This window comes from Coregonus lavaretus (genome assembly GCF_964263955.1).
Source record: "Coregonus lavaretus genome assembly, chromosome: 31".
NCBI lineage: Eukaryota > Metazoa > Chordata > Actinopteri > Salmoniformes > Salmonidae > Coregonus > Coregonus lavaretus.
The window spans coordinates 3,815,138-3,839,371 of NC_140018.1; the positions used below are offsets into that span (position 1 = coordinate 3,815,138).

Sequence of the window (24,234 nt, forward strand, 5' to 3'; positions counted from 1 at the left end):
TTCCTCCTCTCCTCCCTACTTCCTCCTCTCCTCCAGGAGGATGGAGAGTGGTGGCCAGGCTAACTAGAGGAGGGGGGAGAGTGGTGGCCAGGCTAACTAGCGGAGGGGGGAGAGTGGTGGCCAGGCTAACTAGAGGAGGGGGGAGAGTGGTGGCCAGGCTAACTAGAGGAGGGGGGAGAGTGGTGGCCAGGCTAACTAGAGGAGGGGGGAGAGTGGTGGCCAGGCTAACTAGAGGAGGGGGGAGAGTGATGGCCAGGCTAACTAGAGGAGGGGGGAGAGTGGTGGCCAGGCTAACTAGCGGAGGGGGAGAGTGGTGGCCAATGGGTGGCCAGGATAGGGGGGGGGGGGGGGGGGGGGGGGGGGGATGAGTGTGTGAGGAAAAAGAGAATGTGTCAATGAACGTATATATGACTGGTCAAAACCACTGATCCCATTGCTATGTGAAGACTCAATAGCACTTTGAGGCCAAATTAAGCCCCATGGAGACATACACTACATGACCAAAAGTATGTGGACACCTGCTCATCAAACATCTAATTCCAAAATCATGGGCATTAATATGGAGTTGGTCCCCCCTTTGCTGCTATAACAACCTCCACTTATGGGAAGGCTTTCCACTAGATGTTGGAACATTGCTACGGGGACTTGTTTCCATTCAGCCACAAGCATTAGTGAGGTCAGGCACTGATGTTGGGCGATTAGGCCTGGCTCGCAGTCGGCGTTCCATTTCATCCCAAAGGTGTTCGATGGGGTTGAGATCAGGGCTCTGTGCAGGCCAGCCAAGTTCTTCCACACCGATCTTGACAAACCATTTCTGTATTGACCTCGCTTTTTGCACGGGTTATTGTCATTATGAAACAGGAAAGGGCCTTCCCCAAACTGTTGCCACAAAGTAGGAAGCACAGAATCGTCTAGAATGTCATTATGCTGTGGCATTAAGATTTCCCTTCACTGGAACTAAGGGGCCTAGCCAGAACCATGAAAAACAACCCCAGACCATTATTCCTCCTCCACCAAACTTTACAGTTGGCACTATGCATTCGGGCAGGTAGCGTTCTCCTGGCATCCGCCAAACCCAGATTTGTCTGTTGGACTGCCAGATGGTGAAGCGTGATTCATTACTCCAGAGAACATGTTTTCACTGCTCCAGAGTCCAATGGCGGCCAGCTTTACACCACTCCAGCCGAACAGTTGTTGTGCTGACGTTGCTTCCAGAGGCAGTTTGGAACTCGGTAGTGAGTGTTGCAACCAAGGACAGACAATTTTTACGCGCTACGCGCTGCAGCACTCGGTGGTCCCGTTTTGTGAGCTTGTGTGGCCTACCACTTCGTGGCTGAGCCGTTGTTGCTCCTAGACGTTTCCACTTCACAATAACAGCACTTACAGTTGACCGGGGCAGCTCTAGCAGGGCCGAAATTTGACCAACTGTTGTAAAGGTGGCTTCCTATGACGGTGCCATGTTGAAAGTCACTGAGCTCTTCAGTGAGGCCATTCTACTGCCAATGTTTGTCTATGGAGATTGCATGGCGTGTGCTCGATTTTATACACCTGTCAGCAACAGGTGTGGCTGAAATAGCCGAATCCACTCATTTGAAGGGGTGTCCACATACTTTTGTATAAATAGTGTAACATGCGCAGTTTGAGCTACTCCAGGAAGTGACGCTGCAGGCTAGCTCAGTGCTGCCCCCTCTCATTGAGTAATTCAAGTTGAAGGCCAACCGGGGTACTGCAGGCTGCCTTTGGCAACTCAATTATTTTTATTTTTTATTTTATTTTATTTAACCTTTATTTAACCAGGTAAGCCAGTTGAGAACAAGTTCTCATTTACAACTGCAACCTGGCCAAGATAAAGCAAAGCAGTGCGATAAAAACAACAACAACACAGAGTTACATTTTACATATGGAATAAACAAAAACAAAACGTACAGTCAATAACACAATAGAACATCTATATACAGTGTGTGCAAATGTAGTAAGTTATGGACGTAAGGCAATAAATAGGCCATAGTGCAAAATAATTACAATTTAGTATTAACACTGGCGTGATAGATGTGCAGAAGATGATGTGCAAATAGAGATACTGGGGTGCAAATGAGCAAAATAAATAACAATGTAAATAACAATATAGGGATGAGGTAGTTGGGTGGGCTAATTACAGATGGGCTGTGTACAGGTGCAGTGATCGGTAAGCTGCTCTGACAACTGATGCTTAAAGTTAGTGAGGGAGATAAGTGTCTCCAGCTTCAGAGATTTTTGCAGTTTGTTCCAGTCATTGGCAGCAGAGAACTGGAAGGAATGGCGGCCAAAGGAGGTGTTGGCTTTGGGGATGACCAGTGAGATATACCTGCTGGAACGCATACTACGGGTGGGTGTTGCTATGGTGACCAATGATCTAAGATAAGGCGGGGATTTGCCTAGAAGTGATTTATAGATGACCTGGAGCCAGTGGGTTTGGCGACGAATATGTAGTGAGGGCCAGCCAACAAGAGCGTACAGGTCACAATGGTGGGTAGTATATGGGGCTTTGGTGACAAAACGGATGGCACTGTGATAGACTATACGTCTTGTGTATTAAAAAGCAATTATTGGTACGATCTTCGAAAAAAATATATATTTACACGAACATTGACCACGAACATTGACCACGAACATTGCCATGTTTTCATTCACTATAATGGGGGATCCCCTTTTCTGCTAACAATGCCTGCAGTACCGCAGTCGCCCTTGAACTTCCGTGGCTTCAATGAGAGGGGGCAGTCGTTCTCCCTTCGTGTGTGTGTGTGTGTTTGTGTGTGTGTATCTTCCCTAAAAGCAAAGCTTGGGCCCAGCTACAGGCCCTGGAATGCCATGTGCGCAGAGAGAGTGGAGGCTCCTCAGAGGAGGAAGGGGAGGACCATCCTCCTCAGTGAATTACATTTAAAAAGTTATCCTTTTTAGATCAAACTATACTAAATATAATGTCACCAAATAATTGAATAAAACACACTGTTTTGTAATGAAGGTCTACAGTACTCTCAACAGCACTCTGTAGGGTAGCACCATGGTGTAGCTGGAGGACGGCTAGCTTCCGTCCTCCTCTGGGTACATTGACTTCAATACAAAACCTAGGATGCTCATGGTTCTCACCCCTTTCCAAAGACTTACTCAGTAATTATGACAAATTCCGGAGGATGTCCTCCAACCTATCAGAGCTCTTGCAGCATGAACTGACATGTTGTCCACCTAATCAAAGGATCAGAGAACGAATCTAGTACTGAAAGCATAAGCTACAGCTAGCTAGCACTGCTGTGAGAAGTGATTTGAATGAGTCAGGCGCAGGAGGTTAAATCACAGAATACAGAGTTTATTCCGTAGTACAGAGTTACGCAGGATAGCGTCAAACAGTCCAGTGTGCAAAACAACGCACTGGAACAAAACAGGCACACAGGGAAACTATACCCCGGCAATACAAAGTACACATAGCTCGACCGAGCTACTCTCTCCTCACATTAAACAATCACCCACAAGGACAAAGGGGGCAGAGGGAACACTTATACACGTACTAATGAGGGGATATGAACCAGGTGTGTGTAATAGACAAGACAAGACAAATGAAATGATGATATATGGAGCGGCAGTGGTTAGTAAGCCGATGACGACGAACGCCGAAGCCTGCCCGAACAAGGAGGGGAGGCAGCCTCGGAGGAAGTCGTGACAACTGCAGTGCATAATATGTGTTGAGTAGTTGACTCAAAGAAAGAGAAAGACAATAGTTTAACAGTTTTGAACAAATACATTTCTTCCTAAATGAAGGAGAAGCAAGAGATAGAGATATCTTCATTTCTTTTTCACTTTCAGTTTCACTTACTGCAGCTAGCTAGTTTAGCCTACTGAAACACCCTGCTCAAACAGAGGGATGCTATGTTAGCTAGCTGGCTATGACTATCCAGCACAACACTGGAACTCTTCCAAGTCAAGGTAAGCTTTTGGTTTTACAAATTTATTGCCACCAGGGCCCGCCGGTGTAACTGCTAAACTGCTTACTGGCTGTACACTGTAACGTTACTGCATGATTGTAGCGGTTTTACTAACACGTTAGTTCTATTAGCTATGTTTGGCTAATATGGTGACAACGATGTAGGCTGTGTGTAGCGGTTTGGCATGGAAAGGTTTTTTCGCCTGGTCACATACAGCTGATGTGTTGTGCATTGAAGTCCACAAGCGAAGGGACAAGGTGAGAGGAGGCGAGCGCATAGATGTGAGAAGGAATACAACGTGACTGCTATGAAAGTGAACTGTGTTTACGTGTGATCAGGGGTGTATTCATTCGTCGATTCTGTTGAAAAGCGTTTCTTAAACGGAAGCAAATGGAACATGACGGGGATAAACATACCTGAATTTGTCCAATAGAAACTCTTGTTTGCAACTGTTGGACCAATGATTACACTGTATATCAGCTAAATGCAGGCTAGAGTGTGCAAGGCGGTATTGAATGTGTCACTGTCTGCACCTACGTTGTAAACTTTCATTCATAGGCTAGGTTGTAGCAACCCCATGATGGGTATAAGGAAAATGTTAGTATCATGTAGTAGCCTAAACCTATCGCTGTTACATTGAACTGGGTGAATGGAATATGAATGACAGTCATCCAACATGCTGTAATAGAAATAAGGCCATGCTCATGAAGAAAATGAATTGTCCTCCCTCATCTTAAACGGCACTGACACACATAGCGCACTGCTTTTGACCAGGGGTCAATAGGGAATAGGGTGCCACATTTTTCTTCCTCTAATCTCTATAAATAACCATTGGAGGATGATAATCCCCCTCTCTCTCTCAAGCATCTACGCTTCCCTCTGTCTTCCCACCAAGCAGAATTGGACCTACTTGAAACCTATGGCAAGAGTGGTGTGTGTGTGTGTGTGTGTGTGTGTGTGTGTGTGTGTGTGTGTGTGTGTGTGTGTGTGTGTGTGTGTGTGTGTGTGTGTGTGTGTGTGTGTGTGTGTGTGTGTGTGTGTGTGTGTGTGTGTGTGTGTGTGAGAGAGAGAGAAGCAGGGGAGAGGGTTTTTCAGGTCAGGCAGGCAGAAGGGTGTTTTTAATTAGTTACTGGACAGAGAGTTGGTGGGGTGTGAAGACATGAGGACTGGACAGGGGGAAGGAATGTTGACAGAACTGCTATATCAGCCCCACACTTCCATTCACTTCCACCCAAAGGAGGCAGGTTGTGGGAGAGGAGGGGAGGGGAGGAGAGGTCGGGTGAGAAGGCGTCAGGGTGATGATGAGCTCTGATCACTGCTCTCTCTGACACACTGACACGCCATGACATGAATCACAGGATTTAGCCTAGTGGACTAGTTCACAGCAAGTCAGAGAGAGCACTGTGTGTGTGTGTGTGTGTGTGTGTGTGTGTGTGTGTGTGTGTGTGTCAGAGTCAGAGAGAGAGAGAGAGAGAGAGGTTGTGTCCCAATAACATCTATTTTCTCCTGAAGTGTAGACTCGTTCACTACTTCCTACAAATCTAAAAGCGTTGGATTGGTGGAAGCCTGGTCTAGTGGGCGTTTTCATCATATTTCTTTATACCACTCATGTCCTTTTAAATCAGTGAAGGGGAGCGAACAAGTGTACACATTGGGAGGAAGGGGAGATATAGGACCAATCATCCTGATTGGTCCCATGTGGCTCAGTTGGTAGAGCATGGCCTTGCAACGCCAGGGTTATGGGTTCGATTCCCACGGGGGACCAATATGAGAAAGAAAAAAAAGTGAAAATGTATGCACTCACTACTGTAAGTCTCTCTGGATAAGAGTGTCTGCTAAATGATTAAAATGTTGATGTAATTGGGATATAACCAGAGAGAGTGTGGTGTGTCATGTAAGGGATAATCAACGAGGTTCTATGGAAAATAATGAACAGTGTGGAAGGTGTGTTCCACGACACGATAGCAGTGGAACTGACCTTTCACGGAGTTGCATGATTTTCCGGAGAACGCATAGAGCCCGGAGTTGGTTATACCGTGGCTATAATTTAACACATTTGCAGCTAGAAATTGCTAGCAAGTTCACCAGATAGCTATAATAGTTGCTGTGGTAACCAAACAAACAGACTTGCTAGTTTACTAACCAAACCATCAGTCCTAACTTGCTATTATGGAAATCAAATTCAACAATACCAATACTGTTTTCAATTGGACTTTTGCTTCCAAAAGCAGCTCAAACAAAACATGTAAAAATGAACTATAGCCATTGAATTCTACCTTGCAAATATACAGTGCATTATAGGGAAATAATGCACTCTCTAGAATGTCCTTCAAGCCAATCAGAAAGGAGTATTCAACAATGCCATAGTATAAACAGATTTATAAACCGGGTGGTTCGAGCCCTGAATGCTGATTGGCTGAAAGCCGTGGTATATCAGACCTTATACCACGGGTATGACAAAACATTTATTTTTACTCTTCTTATTACGTTGGTAACCAGTTTATAATAGTAATAAGGCACCTCTGGGGTTTGTAGTAAATGGCCAATATACCACAGCAGAAGGCTGTATCCAGGCACTCCACGTTGCGTCGTGCTTAAGAACATATACCACACCCCCTCTGGCATTATTGCTTAAATAGATCCAGAGCCATAGAATGAATAAAGACTGTTGTCGACGCCAGATCTGACTGCCGAATCTGACTGACTGTCGCGCCGATCTGCGTCACAAATAAACGTTTTTGTTGCTGATTCGCTGCTTCTCTCCGACAACTCCGCCCCATAGTTACTGTTGCTACGACTAAGAGCCAATTTATGCTTGATCTGAAAATGTGGTCGGAGACTCCGTATGGAGGGTGTGACGCAATTGTGGCGCCTCCGGATGCATGCAGAGGCCAAACTGAGCTCTGTACCGCATCGCTGTGCGCCTCCCAAATGTTGTAAGAATTCAGTGGCTCCATATAGCGCCGCATTGACATGATTGGTTGATGGTAGGTGGGGGCGGGGGAGGGAGGTCCTGTATAAACACAAACTCACTTCCTTCACAACAGCTCTGCTCAACAGCTCTGCGTTGCTCCGCAAAGCGCAAGAAGTAAGAATGCCCTGACTTCTGTAAATGCAGATATCGGATTGACCATGTAGTGCCTTTAACAGGCACCTGCAAGCAGTGTTGCCAACTTAGCGACTTTGTCGCTATATTTAGCGAGTTTTCAGACCCCTCTAGCGACACATTTTCAAAAAAAAGCGACTAGCGACAAATCTAGCGACTTTTTCTGGTGTTATTGGAGACCTTTGGAGACTGACGTGAAAGCACGTATCGTTCTTACTCTTCTCAACGAGCAGCAGGTGCTGCCAGAAAATACCTAAATGTATGTGAACCAATAGAAACCTAGTCGGAAATCATAATATATTGATACTCGGCAACAAAAGAACTAGAGCAATACCAGCATGTAGTTCTCATTTGCTTACTACAACACTAGTGGTTGTCCCACATCTTAATGTGCTTCAACAACACCCACTTTTCTCAACTATTGGCAATGATTTATCTGACATTCTATTACCTCTGGCAGTAACCCCCCCAAGGATTAAGGGGACTTCCTCCAAGTCTGGTAGAGCCTGGCAGTGAGGGGCTTTCTGAACTAGGTCCTTAGTAACCCCCCCAAGGATTAAGGGGACTTCCTCCAAGTCTGGTAGAGCCTGGCAGTGAGGGGCTTTCTGAACTAGGTCCTTAGTAACCCCCCCAAGGATTAAGGGGACTTCCTCCAAGTCTGGTAGAGCCTGGCCGTGAGGGGCTTTCTGAACTAGGTCCTTAGTAACCCCCCCAGGATTAGGGGGACTTCCTCCAAGTCTGGTAGAGCCTGGCAGTGAGGGGCTTTCTGAACTAGGTCCTTAGTAACCCCCCCCCAAGGATTAAGGGGACTTCCTCCAAGTCTGGTAGAGCCTGGCAGTGAGGGGCTTTCTGAACTAGGTCCTTAGTAACCCCCCCAGGATTAGGGGGACTTCCTCCAAGTCTGGTAGAGCCTGGCAGTGAGGGGCTTTCTGAACTAGGTCCTTAGTAACCCCCCCAGGATTAGGGGGACTTCCTCCAAGTCTGGTAGAGCCTGGCAGTGAGGGCCTTTCTGAACTAGGTCCTTAGTAACCCCCCCAGGATTAGGGGGACTTCCTCCAAGTCTGGTAGAGCCTGGCAGTGAGGGGCTTTCTGAACTAGGTCCTTAGTAACCCCCCCCCAAGGATTAAGGGGACTTCCTCCAAGTCTGGTAGAGCCTGGCAGTGAGGGGCGTTCTGAACTAGGTCCTTAGTAACCCCCCCAGGATTAGGGGGACTTCCTCCAAGTCTGGTAGAGCCTGGCAGTGAGGGCCTTTCTGAACTAGGTCCTTAGTAACCCCCCCAAGGATTAAGGGGACTTCCTCCAAGTCTGGTAGAGCCTGGCAGTGAGGGGCTTTCTGAACTAGGTCCTTAGTAACCCCCCCAGGATTAGGGGGACTTCCTCCAAGTCTGGTAGAGCCTGGCAGTGAGGGGCTTTCTGAACTAGGTCCTTAGTAACCCCCCCAGGATTAAGGGGACTTCCTCCAAGTCTGGTAGAGCCTGGCAGTGAGGGGCTTTCTGAACTAGGTCCTTAGTAACCCCCCCAAGGATTAAGGGGACTTCCTCCAAGTCTGGTAGAGCCTGGCAGTGAGGGCCTTTCTGAACTAGGTCCTTAAGATACTGGTACACTCAAAGTAGGTGTCCACGACTAGATTATTTAGTTGTGGTACACTTTCAACCACTTTGAGGATGTCTTGCCACTGAGTATAGCCTGTGGTATGGACATAAGAAAAGCTTTACTCTGTATTCATACTGGTTTTGCAATTTTTCAATGTACTCAAACTGCAAAAAAAGTATTACTCTCCCACCTGCAGGTGCATCTCTACCCCTCTTTATTCAACAATACATTTAACCAGTTTGTCGTTGGCCTGGTCACATTCCACATGTGGTCAGGTCATGTGGTCAGATAATCATCAGTTTCCCCTTTTTCATCCTATTTATTAAATATTGTTTATTGGTGGAATTATCGACCGATAGGGATATGTTGGCCGATAATATTGGTGAAGCAAAATATTGGTTAGTGTCTAGTTATCGTATATCGGCCCAACCCTTTCAGAATAATCATGAACAGAACCATGTACATAATTAATAAAAAAGGCAATCCGTTGGTGTGGGAATTAGTTAATGCAGTTATATCACATCTTATCTCCATTTCTTCCCCTACCCAGCAGCATATGGAGGCTCCAAAAGGTCCTCTGTAGCTCAGCTGGTAGAGCACGGCGCTTGTAACGCCAAGGTAGTGGGTTCGATCCCCGGGACCACAAAAATGTATGCACGCACGACTGTAAGTCGCTTTGGATAAAAGCGTCTGCTAAATGGCATATTATTATTATTATTATAAGAAAACCTGTTCATCAAGACGCTACGCCATGAACTGGAGCCATGTGGGGGTCAAAGTGTCAACCATCCTGCCATCTTCATACAAGACAGGTGAGAAGGGGGAGGATTTGGATGTAACACACAGAGGACATTCATTCAGATCGGAGGAATGGTTTTGGAGTGACAGACTGTACATGCATGGGGGTTAGGGAAAATGTTTTGGTCGTAACAAGCAGAAGACATGGTTGCTCTTTGACCCATCATATGCTCATACGTTCTTACTGGTTTCAATATAGCACTCCAGAGTTGAGAGTGAATATTGATATTCCTTGAGGAAAATGATATTGGACAGTCAGCATAAAGATATAGCAGGTTGTGTGGTCCTATAGATGTAGATTCCTCACATTGGGTAAGTAGAGAATACCAGTAGAAGGGGTCTGGACTGTACCAAGGGTAAACATTAAGATATCAAATAGCAGGTTTAAATCTTAACAGCCCAAACGTGTGACCCACTGACTGACTGACAGGCAGGCAGACAAGCCAGCAGAGACAAACACACTCACATTTGGTTTGACCTTATTTGACAGCCCTCTACTCACAGTTACCACCCTCTCTCTCCCTTTTCCTCCCATACATCTACCCCTGTCTCCACCCTAGAATTCCATGTATCAAGAATAACAGTGTCATCTTAGTATTTGATATATGTTATCTCAGGGCAGCTGCTCCTACAGTCATCCGTATATAGTGGACCTAGGACAGGAGAGATGACTGAGACCTGTGGTGATCCAGTTGAGATGGATTTATTTGTGCTGCACTCACTGTTGAATCTCACCCATTACAGTCGCATTGACAAAACATATAAGATCCACAGAATAGGTTTGGACTGGGTTCATATGCGCTTAAAACGCTTAAAAAGCTGAGGGATGGGGCTGGAGAAATGTAGCCACTCTCAAATTCATAAACAGAGCTATGGATGCAAAGACTGACCATCCATGATATAAATATTATAGTTTTAACCATGTTTTGAGACTATATAGTGTTTATTTACATTTACTTTGTTTACAAACACAAGCTTCTATGTTGGGTTCTGATGGGGTATGACAGTTGAACTAAGCTCATGAGGCATTTATTTATAACTTATATTCTTCAAGTATCAATGGGTACATACCATTAGATGGTTCTCCAATTGAACGTGTTCCCGCATATAAATACTTAGGCATTTGGATTGATATGGATTTGACGTTTAAAAAACATATAGATGAGCGGTTTAAGAAGCTACGGTTTAAAGTTGGCTTTTTCTACAGAAACAGATGGTGCCTTTCTCTAAGCAGTAGGAAGCAGATTATTCAGTCAACCTTTTGATCTGTTCTTGATTATGGTGATATTATTTATCAAAGTGCAGCTGCTACTACTCTTAAAACTTTGGATGCCATCTACCATTATTATTTTTATTTTATTTTTTTATTTAACCTTTATTTTAACTAGGCAAGTCAGTTAAGAACAAATTCTTATTTACAATGACGGCCTACACCGGTCAAACCCGGACGACGCTGGGCCAATTGTGCGCCGCCCTATGGGACTCCCAATCACGGCCGGTTGTGATACAGCCTGGAATCGAACCAGGGGGTCTGTAGTGACGCCTCAAGCACTGAGATGCAGTGCCTTAGACCGCTGCACCACTCGGGAGCCCATAGTGCCCTTCGTTTTGTTACAGGTGACAGTTTTCATACTCATCACTGCATCCTGTATCAAAAGGTTGGCTGGACTTCGCTAAAGACCTGTAGATCTCTACATTACTCCCTTTTTGTTTACAAGACCCTACTTCATAAACTTCCGTCTTATCTAACTTTGTTGTTCAAGTATAGACACCTGAATTGCCTAACACGTTCACAGGATTGGTTAACTGTTGAGGTTCCCAGGGTCTCCACTGAGGAGGTAAATCTGCTTTTAGTTTTAATGCACTGTATTGCTGGAACAAAATTCAAAATACATTTCATCTTGATGTTCTGGTGCCATTCGGGCAATTTAAAATATTGATTAGGAACTTATTTGTGGAGGAATGTAACTGTTTTTCTGGGTGATTTTATGTGTTGCGTCCCATGACTGTGTTTTTGTATTTGAATATATATATATATATATATATTATATTCAAAAGTTTGGACACACCAAACAAGTGTTAAACAATTCAAAATATATTTGAGATTCTTCAAATAGATTCTTCAAAAATGCCAAGAGTGTGCAAAGCTGTCATCAAGGCAAAGGGTGGCTATTTGAAGAATCTCAAATATAAAATATATTTTGATTTGTTTAACACTTTTTTGGTTACTACATGATTCCATATGTGTTATTTCATAGTTTTGATGTCTTCACTACTATTCTACAATGTAAAAAAATTGTACAAAATAAAGAAAAACCCTTGAATGAGTAGGAGTGTCCAAACTTTTGACTGGTGTGTGTGTATATATATATATAGTTTGGGTATAATGTGTATATTTATGTTGTGTATATACAGGGCGCATTTGTAAAAGAGACTTAGGTCTCGTTATGTCTTCCCTGTTAAATTAAAGATTAAATACGAAATGATAAGTCAAAAAATGGATGTTGCAACCGCTTATTGCGCCTTTAATGCAACAATACTTCCTCTATTACCAAATCAATTTCCTCTTGTGCTCTAATGATAACAGCAGCTCATCCTTCTCAATAGTAAAGTCCAGACTATCAAACCTAGAATATAAATAGTTCAGACTCTCTGCCAATACAATGCAATGCTCTTTTCATTGAACATTGGGCTCAAGTGGTTGGTTGGTAGTTCAGAGGGCTTTTTCCCCCTACAAGCTAGGATCCTCTTCATTCCCACATTGGCTACTTTGGGTCCACTATTTTACAGTTCTGCTCAGTTCTGACACTCTCCCTACATATTAGTCACTATATTTGCCACTACTTTATCGTTCATGTACTTTTTATATTATGTGTATCCTAATATGCGCTTTTATCTCCCTTCCAGAAACCACGCTTTTATCTCCCTTCAAGAAACCACAAACCTTCCTACCTACCACAAACATCCTACAGGACTTGAAACTCCAACTACTAAGCCTCCATTCCAACCCCTCCATTCCAACGCCTCAATTCCAACCCCTCCATTCCAACCCCTCCATTCCAACCCCTCCATTCCAACCCCTCCATTCCAACGCCTCCATTCCAACCCCTCATGTGCCTCTGTGTTTCAGTTTTATCTGTGTAATAAATATCCAATACTGGAACCCTTTCCTTTTGACTTCATTGCATTCTCAATGATGCAACATGGTGGCAGTACTACCCTGAACCAATGAAATACAACTAACTGTACTGAAGTTGTTGCTATACTGCTAAAACTGTTCATTCATAATTACCATTGCTACTTTGTTTGCAGCCACTAGTCATAGGTGAATAATGTATTCTATAAAAAATAATTACAATACAGTAATGCAGTTGCTCTTCAGTAAAGTTCTGGCAATCTTATGTTGGAAACCATATTCAATTAAACTTAGTTGCACATTACTTATGTAAATTATAACCTGTTTTTTGAACACCAGTGATTTTTTAAAGGAAAATAATGACTGTGTAAGCTTTTCAAAGGTCCCCGGGTTACAATATCACCTGTGATGGTTAAATGTTCAGAGTAATTGGTATGGCATGGGTATGACAAATCAATGAACTAATGATATCAACATTGTTATTTACTTTATACCTCACACAGCCTTTTCCTGTTGATGGGGGAAAGGAAAAACCCAATAAGCATTGAATGTAGGATTTTCACCCTTGTGAAGCAAGGTGTATCTTTAAAAGTATTGAGTCAATCAAATATGGTATACACAGTGTACCAGTACTGGAGAGGCAGAGCAAGCAGGTTGGCTTCATCCATCTGTGGAGATCACTGGGTGGAGATACTCTGATTGACCCAAACTGTGTGGGGGAGATGATGACCAGTTGTAAGCAAGCAGACTTTAGTGGACTAGCTATATACTCAGCTCCTCATAAAATTTGACAAAGACACATCACTTGTTGATCAAGCTAAATGATACAGTAAACGGGTTGCTAGCCAGTTAGCAGAAAAAAGCTGTTGCGTCTCACCATAGCCAGCTATCTAAGATAGCTAGCTAGCTACATATTAGCCATCATATTGCTAGCTTTAGTTTCAGCACCTTGCTTGCCGGATCTGTCTCCCCTTTTCCCGGGAACTGCTTGCGCTCGCCTGTTAGTCGTAGCAACAGTAACTATGCGGCGGAGTTGAGGGAGAGAAGCAGCGAATCAGCATCCAAAACTTTTATTCAGATTCCGTAGACCGTCAGATCTGGCATCGACACCGTCCTTATTCAAGTCAATGAATGCTGTTGCGAGTCTACCCATTGAAGCAAATCAGGAAGTGAAACCCATCAATCTGTGCTGTGATTTGTTGAATCACCTCTACTGACGTTACAAAAAAATACATTCCATCGCATGAGCCAACTCAGTTAACATCTTTTGAACGAATATTCTACATTTACCATGGAAATTATTGCGTCACAATACTAGGCAGCCTTTGCGAGTGTACCCATGAGTTTACTAGTCAAATAGTCAGGGTTAGTGGTTCCAAATTCGTTCTATTTCTATGTCCAGAGCTGCCATTTCAGTCAACCAGATGTCACAGCAACACATCCACATAATCCATATTCATCATTATGCAGATTCACCCTCACTGTCACCTCGGGCTGAGCAATGGTCGATCGCTTGTATCATCATGATCCTCAGAATTGCCATGATTAAAGACAACAGATTTGGAGTTTAAGGAAAAGTCCTTATAGAAACATGTACTTGCAACACAAACAGTCAACAGTCATACAGTTATTTCGACTTTCAGATTATTTCAGGTTATTTGACAGTGACATGGATGCAAAGAAATCATGTGCTGTAAAACATGAGTGATCCAACTCTGTAACCTAGTGGTAGAACACAATAGTACAACAGTGACGCACATTCTATTCCTGACTTCTCTATAACCCATGGGGCCGCAGTCCTGCTAGTTTTTCATTTTCACCCAGGTTAAAATTACTCCCTGAACCAGGCAGATTAAAAAGGCCTTAATGAAAACCAGCAGGCGCTGTGGCCTGGAATTCAATACAATTCATACTTTATTGTTCCCTCTTGCGTCATGACACAAGGAGGACAATTTTACCCTTTTTATTTCATAAAGTTACCACAGCATGATGAGTCATTCATTTGCAAGTATTTATTCAATTAACATCGGAAATAATTACAATGTTGCACGTTATATATTTCCACCAAATGCAATTCAAAAAGTACTTCTTTTTTTTTCATCATCAAACAACACAGACATACATTTCATCTTGTATCTAGAAATCATAGTCCAGTATTTCATTCAATACTACATACCATATTATCACTTACACACGTAAACATTCGTTTTTGATAGTAGCGGTAGTAACATTGAGTCAGTAGTTGTAGATAGAATAGGCCAGGTTAGTCCCATGATCAGTTCGTATAGGATTCCTAACATCAGATGCTAAAATCAGTGTATAATGAATGATCAGTTGAATAATTAACTTCATTGAAGTTGCAGGAAAGAAAAAGATGAGGCTTGATGATTGGACGCATGCAGATCTCTTGCTGGTCTGTTTCTAGTCTGGAGTTTTCAATAGGCTACTCCGGGAAACAGCAGCTTACTAGTGGATAATATGACATCAAAACTAGTGGATAATATGACATAAAACGGAAGTAAACAAAATACGTCATCATAGATAGAATCACAGAGGGAATATTTTCGACCATCAAAATCAAATGTCAACACTTTATACAGGCCTGTAATGGTAATACATTAAATTAATTCTCACGGTTCTCTTAAACTAGGAATTTTATGCACATTTTCATGGAAAGTTGCCTTGAGAAACAAAATGGCAAGGCTGAAACTAAATGGAACATTGGTTGCACCACAAACAACGGTCTATTCCCTATAGCGCAGTAGGTCTGAGCAGAGTCAAGCAGTGTAGTATAAAGGGAATAGAGGATCATTTGAGACGCAGTCCCGGTAGAACAGCATAATGTGTCGTGACCACTTTATCAACAGCCCTGCAATGTACTCTAAATACTGTATGCTTCGTATATAATGCAGCATGTATCAGTAGCACCCTCCTGTGGCAAAACCTATCAACTACAGTGAAAAAGACCATGTAAAAACCTACCAAACGCCAGTACACCACCTACAATGGTAGAAAGGCAATCGGCTACGGTAATCAGGTTTAACATGAAGAAGAGAAGTGTCACCCTATTCCCTACATAGTGCACTAATTTTCTCACCCTATTCCCTACAAAGTGCACTACTTTTCTCACCCTAATCCCTACATAGTGCACTACTTTTCTCACCATATTCCCTTCATAGTGCACTACTTTTCTCACCCTATTCCCTACATAGTGCACTACTTTTCTCACCCTATTCCCTACATAGTGCACTACTTTTGTCACTCTATTCCCTACATAGTGTACTACTTTTCTCACCCTATCCCCTACATAGTGCACTACTTTTCTCACCATATTCCCTACATAGTGCACTACTTTTCTCACCCTATTCCCTACATAGTGCACTACTTTTCTCACCCTATTCCCTACATAGTGCACTACTTTTGTCACTCTATTCCCTACATAGTGTACTACTTTTCTCACCCTATCCCCTACATAGTGCACTACTTTTCTCACCCTATTCCCTACATAGTGCACTACTTTTCTCACCCTATTCCCTACATAGTGCACTACTTTTGTCACTCTATTCCCTACATAGTGTACTACTTTTCTCACCCTATCCCCTACATAGTGCACTACTTTTCTCACCATATTCCCTACATAGTGCACTACTTTTCTCACCCTATTCCCTACATAGTGCACTACTTTTCTCACCCTATTCCCTACAAAGTGCACTACTTTTCTCACCCTATTCCCTACAAAGTGCACTACTTTTCTCACCGTATTCCCTACATAGTGCACTACTTTTCTCACCCTATTCCCTACATAGTGCACTACTTTTCTCACCCTATTCCCTACATAGTGCACTACTTTTGTCACTCTATTCCCTACATAGTGTACTACTTTTCTCACCCTATCCCCTACATAGTGCACTACTTTTCTCACCATATTCCCTACATAGTGCACTACTTTTCTCACCCTATTCCCTACATAGTGCACTACTTTTGTCACTCTATTCCCTACATAGTGTACTACTTTTCTCACCCTATCCCCTACATAGTGCACTACTTTTCTCACCATATTCCCTACATAGTGCACTACTTTTCTCACCCTATTCCCTACATAGTGCACTACTTTTCTCACCCTATTCCCTACAAAGTGCACTACTTTTCTCACCCTATTCCCTACAAAGTGCACTACTTTTCTCACCCTATTCCCTACATAGTGCACTACTTTTCTCACCCTATTCCCTACATAGTGCACTACTTTTCTCACCCTATTCCCTACATAGTGCACTACTTTTGACCAGGCCCAGTCCTTAACACCAGCAGCCCTTCTGTGAGGCGGCGGCCCTGTTTGTGATGCCCTCCTCCTCCTCCAGGGCGGCGAGGTTGAGCTCGTCTGTGACCGACGCCCTTAGGAGGTCCAGGTCCTTCTTATTGGCCGCCAAGACCTGCTCAGCCAATCGTGTGAAGGACTAGGGGTGGGGGTGGGGGGGGTGAAATGGGCACAAGGATAACAGAGAGGGAAAACTGTTAGTGCAAATCTGTTTTATGTATATATCACTGTATTTATATCCCTGTACAGTGGGGGGGAAAAGTATATAGTCAGCCACCAATTGTGCAAGTTCTCCCACTTAAAAAGATGAGAGGCCTGTAATTTTCATCATAGGTACACGTCAACTATGACAGACAAAATGAGAAAAAAAAATCCAGAAAATCACATTGTAGGATTTTTTATGAATGTATTTGCAAATTATGGTGGAAAATAAGTATTTGGTCAATAACAAAAGTTTCTCAATACTTTGTTATATACCCTTTGTTGGCAATGACACAGGTCAAACGTTTTCTGTAAGTCTTCACAAGGTTTTCACACACTGTTGCTGGTATTTTGGCCCATTCCTCCATGCAGATCTCCTCTAGAGCAGTGATGTTTTGGGGCTGTCGCTGGGCAACACGGACTTTCAACTCCATCAAAAGATTTTCTATGGGGTTGAGATCTGGAGACTGGCTAAGCCACTCCAGGACCTTGAAATGTTTCTTACGATCCACTCCTTCGTTGCCCGGGCGGTGTGTTTGGGATCATTGTCATGCTGAAAGACCCAGCCACGTTTCATCTTCAATGCCCTTGCTGATGGAAGGAGGTTTTCACTCAAAATCTCACAATACATGGCCCCATTCATTCTTTCCTTTACACGGATCAGTCGTCTTGGTCCCTTTGCAGAAAAACAGCCCCAAAGCATGATGTTTCCACCCCCATGCTTCACAGTAGGTATGGTGTTCTTTGGATGCAACTCAGCATTCTTTGTCCTCCAAACACGACAAGTTGAGTTTTTACCAAAAAGTTCTATTTTGGTTTCATCTGACCAATGAGATTCTCCCAATCCTCTTCTGGATCATCCAAATGCACTCTAGCAAACTTCAGACGGGCCTGGACATGTACTGGTTTAAGCAGGGGGACACGTCTGGCACTGCAGGATTTGAGTCCCTGGCGGCGTAGTGTGTTACTGATGGTAGGCTTTGTTACTTTGGTCCCAGCTCTCTGCAGGTCATTCACTAGGTCCCCCCGTGTGGTTCTGGGATTTTTGCTCACCGTTCTTGTGATCATTTTGACCCCACGGGGTGAGATCTTGCGTGGAGCCCCAGATCGAGGGAGATTATCAGTGGTCTTGTATGTCTTCCATTTCCTAATAATTGCTCCCACAGTTGATTTCTTCAAACCAAGCTGCTTACCTATTGCAGATTCAGTCTTCCCAGCCTGGTGCAGGTCTACAATTTTGTTTCTGGTGTCCTTTGACAGCTCTTTGGTCTTGGCCATAGTGGAGTTTGGAGTGTGACTGTTTGAGGTTGTGGACAGGTGTCTTTTATACTGATAACAAGTTCAAACAGGTGCCATTAATACAGGTAACGAGTGGAGGACAGAGGAGCCTCTTAAAGAAGAAGTTACAGGTCTGTGAGAGCCAGAAATCTTGCTTGTTTGTAGGTGACCAAATACTTATTTTCCACCATAATTTGCAAATAAATTCTGTAGTGGCTTCCTTTCCTCTTTACCATAGCCACTGCCCTAGCCTGAAGCGGGGTTGTTTCGGACGCATACAGTCCACACTCAACGTTTCCAAACGGCCAAACATTCAATGAGATCCAGGGATATAGTGCAACAAAACTGTTTATTCTTCTTATCTAACAAAAAGGTATTCTCCAATCAACTTAAAGCAGAGATTACTTGAAATGCAAATACATAATATAATATGACCTGTCTGTCTGTATTTCTGTATGTCTATATGGTCAAAAAACTATACCGCCCCCGCATCTAGCAAGGACTCCTCCCCCCGAAGGCCCAACTTCCTGCCTTTATACTAACACAATTAACACAGTACAATGAATGGGCAAGAGGGGGGGCCAAAAACTGAGTTACACTAATAACAAATGAATATATCTCAATCCGGTAAATAAATCATAAAGGTACGTACCTAATATTTCATCATATACATTAATATTTAATATATTTACACAAATGTACATGGAGCTCAGTATGTTCAGTCTTTTATACAAAATATGCCCAAATCGGCTCTAACATACCGGCCCCTAATTGTTGACTGCACTGAATGCACAACAATTACTTAATATTCAAACGTAGAGCCAATACAAAAACATTCTATACCAGAGCACCATTACAGTTCATAGCTATATACAAATATACAAGGTGCCATATAGGAAAATAGTCCATAGATCTCAGTCTGAGTTGAAGTGTAAAGGTGTTCAACTTCCAAAAAATTTCAAGAGTTTGACGTCCACAAAATGTATGACATCAAAGAATGTAAGAGTACGACATCAACGAATCAGAGGTGCACGTGATTCAAAGATGGAGCACTGTGTGTGTGTGTGTGTGTCTCACTTCGTCGCCTCAAGGAGCAGACAGAGTTTATTGATAGGTCTCTGTAGGATATTGGTCTTAGTCTTAACCATGACGCTCCGGACAAGACCTTTGGCCCCTGGCAAAGCCTTCACCACACGCCCCATTAGCCAAGAGTTCCTTGGGGCGGTGTCATCGACGATGACCACAAGGTCACCAGGACTGAAGTTTCTCTTAGTTTTGTTCCACTTGTTCCGCTCCTGCATAAGTGGAAGATACTCCCTGATCCATCTCTTCCAGAAGAGGTCAGTGATATATTGTACTTGCTTCCATCTCCTTCGTGAGTATAGGTCACTTCTCTGGAATAGTCCTGGTGGCAGGACTGGCTTTGCTTTCAGATGAAGCAGATGGTTCGGAGTCAGGGGTTCTAGATCGTTAGGGTCATTTGTTACAGTAGTGATTGGTCTGTCGTTCATAATCGCCTCAACTTCACACAAGGCTGTCTGCAAAGCCTCATCATCCAGTACTTGCTCTTTAAGGACTGAATAGAGGATCTTTTTCACCAGTCGGATCAACCTCTCCCATACCCCCCCATGGTGGGCTCCAGAGGGAGGGTTGAATGACCATGTCACTCCTTCCTTCAGTAATTTATTTTGAATCTTGTTGTGATCCAGCTCTTTCAGAGCTTCTCCTAGCTCTCTGTGTGTTCCAACAAAGTTGGTGCCATTGTCTGTTCTGATACTTGTTACTGGGCCCCTTCGACAGATGAACCTGCGCAGGGCATTGATGCAGGAATCAGTATCCAGATAACTAGCAACTTCTAGATGGACAGCTCGACTCACAAGGCAAGTAAAGATCACACCATACCGCTTCACATGAACGCGGCCTCGCTTCACCTCTATGGGGCCAAAGTAATCTATGCCCACATGGGTGAAAGGCGGCAAATCAGGTGCTACCCGATCTTGTGGAAGGTCAGCCATCTTCTGTTCCCCAGCTCTAGCTTGCATCCGCCTGCAGAAGACACAGCTCTTAAGGATCTTCCTTGCTAAGGAGTTGGCACAGGGTATCCAATATCGCTGGCGAAGTCTAGAAAGCATGTGACCTCTCCCAGAGTGGCCAACCTGCTCATGGATGTGGAGTAAGATCAGTCTGGAGATGTAGGAGTCTTTGGGCAGGATCATAGGATTCTTTAGTTCCGTAGGCATAGCAGCTTTGCTTAACCTTCCTCCTACTCTCAGAATGCCATTGTCAACTATTGGATCAAGCTTACAGATTGAGCCGCTTCTCTTGGCACATTGTTTTCCTTTTACAACTAGTGCAATTTCTTGTTTAAAGTGCTGTCGTTGCTCAAATCGAATGATGACCTTTTCTGCTTCATCTAGGTCATCTACAGACAGACTTTCTTTTCCAAACGTCAGTTTGAACTTGTCAATTTGTTCCTTCAGTGAGTTTGTCAGACTCTGATCTGATCCTGGATCAGTTTGGGTGAGAACTTTCCTTTTCTGGCTTAACTGTAGTAGAAGTCTCTTCAGTTTCAGCATCCAGGCAACTGCTTTCTTCAAGCTGTTCCATGTTGAATAGTACTCAATCAGTTTGCTGGTCGGACTCTTTTCTTCCACACATGTACTGTTTACGATGACGTCTTTTCTCACCTCTGGATCATCTGGAGGGATGGAGCCAAGCTCCTCGGGGACTTTCGGCCATTGTGTTTCTGTTTTCTCCAGGAATTCTGGTCCTTTGCGCCATCTCTTTGAGTTCAGGAAAGTTTCAACATGTAATCCTCTTGAGGCATCATCGGCTGGGTTGTGTTTGGAGTTCAAATACCTCCACTGTTTTGCTTTCGATAAGTCACAGATCATAGCAACCCTATTAGCCACAAAAGTATGGAATCTCTTGGTATCGTTGCGGATGTATTTTAGCACCGACTGGCTGTCTGTCCAGAAAGTTGACTCCTCAAGTTCAATCTGGAGCTCCAACCTTAACATCCTGTCCACTCGCACTGCCAATGTTGCCGCAGCAAGTTCCAGTCTGGGGATCGTCATCTACTTGAGTGGAGTCACCCTTGATTTCCCCAGTATGAATGCGATGTGGACCTTTTCCATAACGTTTGTGAACCTAAGGTAGCTTGCCGTGCCATAACCTTGTTCACTTGCATCACCGAAGTGATGCAGCTGTGCGGTCTTGATTTGACCAAAGTTCTCCGGCATCATACACCTGTTGATCTGGAATCTGGAGAGCTGGTCCAGCTCTGAGAGCCATCTCTTCCATGAAATAGAGTGTTCTTCAGGGATGACTTCGTCCCATCCACACTTTAGCTTGCAGAGCACTTGAAGAATTTGCTTTGCCTTTAATACGAATGGGGCGAGGAAACCTAATGGATCATAAATAGAGCTGACAGTTGAGAGAATACCTCTTCTTGTAAGGGGTCTGTTCTTGACAGTGACCTGGAAGGTAAACACATCCCTTTCAATGTTCCATCGGATTCCAAGTGCTCTTTCAACAGGCAGCTTTTCTCTGTCCAGGTCCAGTTCTTTTATCTGCTTGGCTTTGTGTTCATCAGGGATAGAAGCTAGTACAGTGCGGCTGTTGCTGACCCACTTGGTCAATTTGAACCCACCTTGAGAGCACACATCCCTGAGGTTTCTTGTGAGAGCTATGGCTTGTTCTTCTGTGGCCACTGACTTGAGGCAGTCATCAACATAGAAGTTGGACTTGACTGTTTGAATCACCTCTTCATCGTACCCCTCACAGTTGTCTTCTGCAGTCTTTCGCAGTGCAAAGTTTGCACAACTTGGAGAGGATATAGCACCGAAAAGATGTACTGTCATTCTGTACTCCTCCAATCTTTTGTTAGTATCACCATCCGGCCACCATAGGAATCGCAGGAAGTCTAAGTCATCTTCATGGACACGTACTTGATGGAACATTCCTTCGATGTCTGCCATCATGGCAATGTGCTCTTGCCGAAATCTTAGCAAGACTCCTATAAGCGTGTTTGCCAGGTCAGGGCCTTGAAGGAGTTCACTGTTAAGAGATGTACCTTTATAGGATGATGAACAGTCAAACACCACTCGTATCGTTCCTTTGCGCTTATGGTGAACGCCATGGTGTGGTATGTACCATACCTTGCCTTTCTCTCTGAGGAGCTGTTCTTGTGGTACCTTCTCGGCGTAACCTTTTGTTATCATCTCTTCCATGAAGCCTTTGTACTCTGCAGCGTAACCTTTGTCCTTCTTGAACTTCCTGATAATATTTAGAGCCCGCTGCTTTGCCATGTCACGGTTGTTTGGCAGGACTACATCTTTGTTGCGAAAGGGCAACGGTAAGTAGTAGTGATGGTCTTTGAGGGTTATGGAGCTTGATACTATCTCCATAAACCTACGATCCTCAGCTGACATCTCACTTTTCTCTTCATACTCTCTCTCAGGGAAGTCATGGTTGTACTGATTTACAAGAAGAACCCCCAGGTCGGCCATTGAGATACGATTGGCCATCACCGTAGGACGCCCGGATTCTTCTGCCATGGTACAACTGTTGAGAGGACCATTCATCACCCATCCAAAGAGGGTTTTCACTGCATACGGTCCGTTGCCTTGGCTATTTATGATTTGCCAGGGTTCCATTGCCTTTGGAGCATTTACGCCAATCAGAAGTTCGACGTCAGCATCAATCTCCTTCAACTGAACCTCTTTCAGGTATGGCCACCTTTTGAGCTCTTTCTGAGTGGGAATGTTCTCTCTTGTCACTGGGATCTTATGTTGGGTGTAGACCTTTGGTAATGCAAGAAATGTGTCGCCTTCCACATTGCCAATCTCTAATCCAGATATCTCAAAGCTCTTGGTAGGACTCTCCTGCCCCATTGTGCGTAGCAGAATTTCAGTCGCACTGCCTTTAGCTTGCAACTGCCTCATGAGTCTCTCCGTACAAAATGTTGCTGAGCTACCAGAATCGAGAAACGCATAGGTTAACACAGACTTGCTTCCATTTGCCACCTTTACTTGAACTGGCACAATTGCAAGTGCACAATCTGTACCGGCCCCGGTATCTTCACCAGCTTCCAGTGAAACAAGAGCACTGCTGACAGTCTCCTCCCGCTTTACTGCTACACCACTCATATCTGCCTTTTGAGATCTAAATCTCTCTCTTCCTTCAGTGTGCAGGATAGTGGGGTGCTTTCTTTGACAGCTCTGACAGGTCGTCCTTCTTTTACATTCTCTGCTTAAGTGTCCTCTCATCAAACAGCCAAAACAAAGGCCTTTTGATCTCAGAAACTCAACCTTGAATTCATGTGGCTGTGCCTTCACCTGTTGGCAGTCGACCAATAAATGCGCACCAGCACAAAATATACATGAGATACTGGGAGCATCAGAAGGGTAGGTGCCTGGTCTCTTTACTTTGAATGTTTGTTCTTTTAAAGGTTTTTCAGAGTCACAATCTGCCACTACAGCTACTGTAGTGGCAAAGCTGCTTCCCCTACTCTTGGACTTGAACTGCTGTTTAAAGTCAGCTTCTGTTTTGGGTTTTAAAAACCTTTTGTTGTACAGGGGATCTTGAATATCTCCATACAACGGATCCTGCAGTATTTTGGCCTGTTTTTCCATGAACGTTACCAGGTCACTGAACTGGGCCCTCAGGTGACTTCTCTCTAAAATATCACATGCCATAGACCTCCATTTTTCCCTTAGTTTGTAGGGAAGTTTTGACATGATCAGCTTTATGTTGGAGGGAAGATTAAGCTCTTCCATGTTCTGTAGGTCTTGCATAGCGTTACAGCAACCTCTTAGATAGAGTGCATAACCACCCAGTCCCTTTCCAT

At 43.9% G+C, this 24,234-nt stretch overlaps 1 protein-coding gene across 1 annotated transcript in view; it reads right to left on the minus strand.

Annotated features, from left to right (window-relative positions):
• Window positions 1-16,884: 16,884 nt before the first annotated feature.
• LOC311106314 (ras-related protein Rab-15-like) overlaps window positions 16,885-24,234 on the minus strand; it is a gene marked incomplete at both ends in the record, with an annotated part of 59,428 nt that continues 52,078 nt past the window's right edge. Inside the window, one exon of the mRNA XM_084148623.1 lies at window positions 16,885-17,043. Within this exon, the coding sequence (XP_084004749.1) occupies window positions 16,885-17,043 (159 nt within the window). The remainder of the gene's footprint in view (window positions 17,044-24,234) is intronic.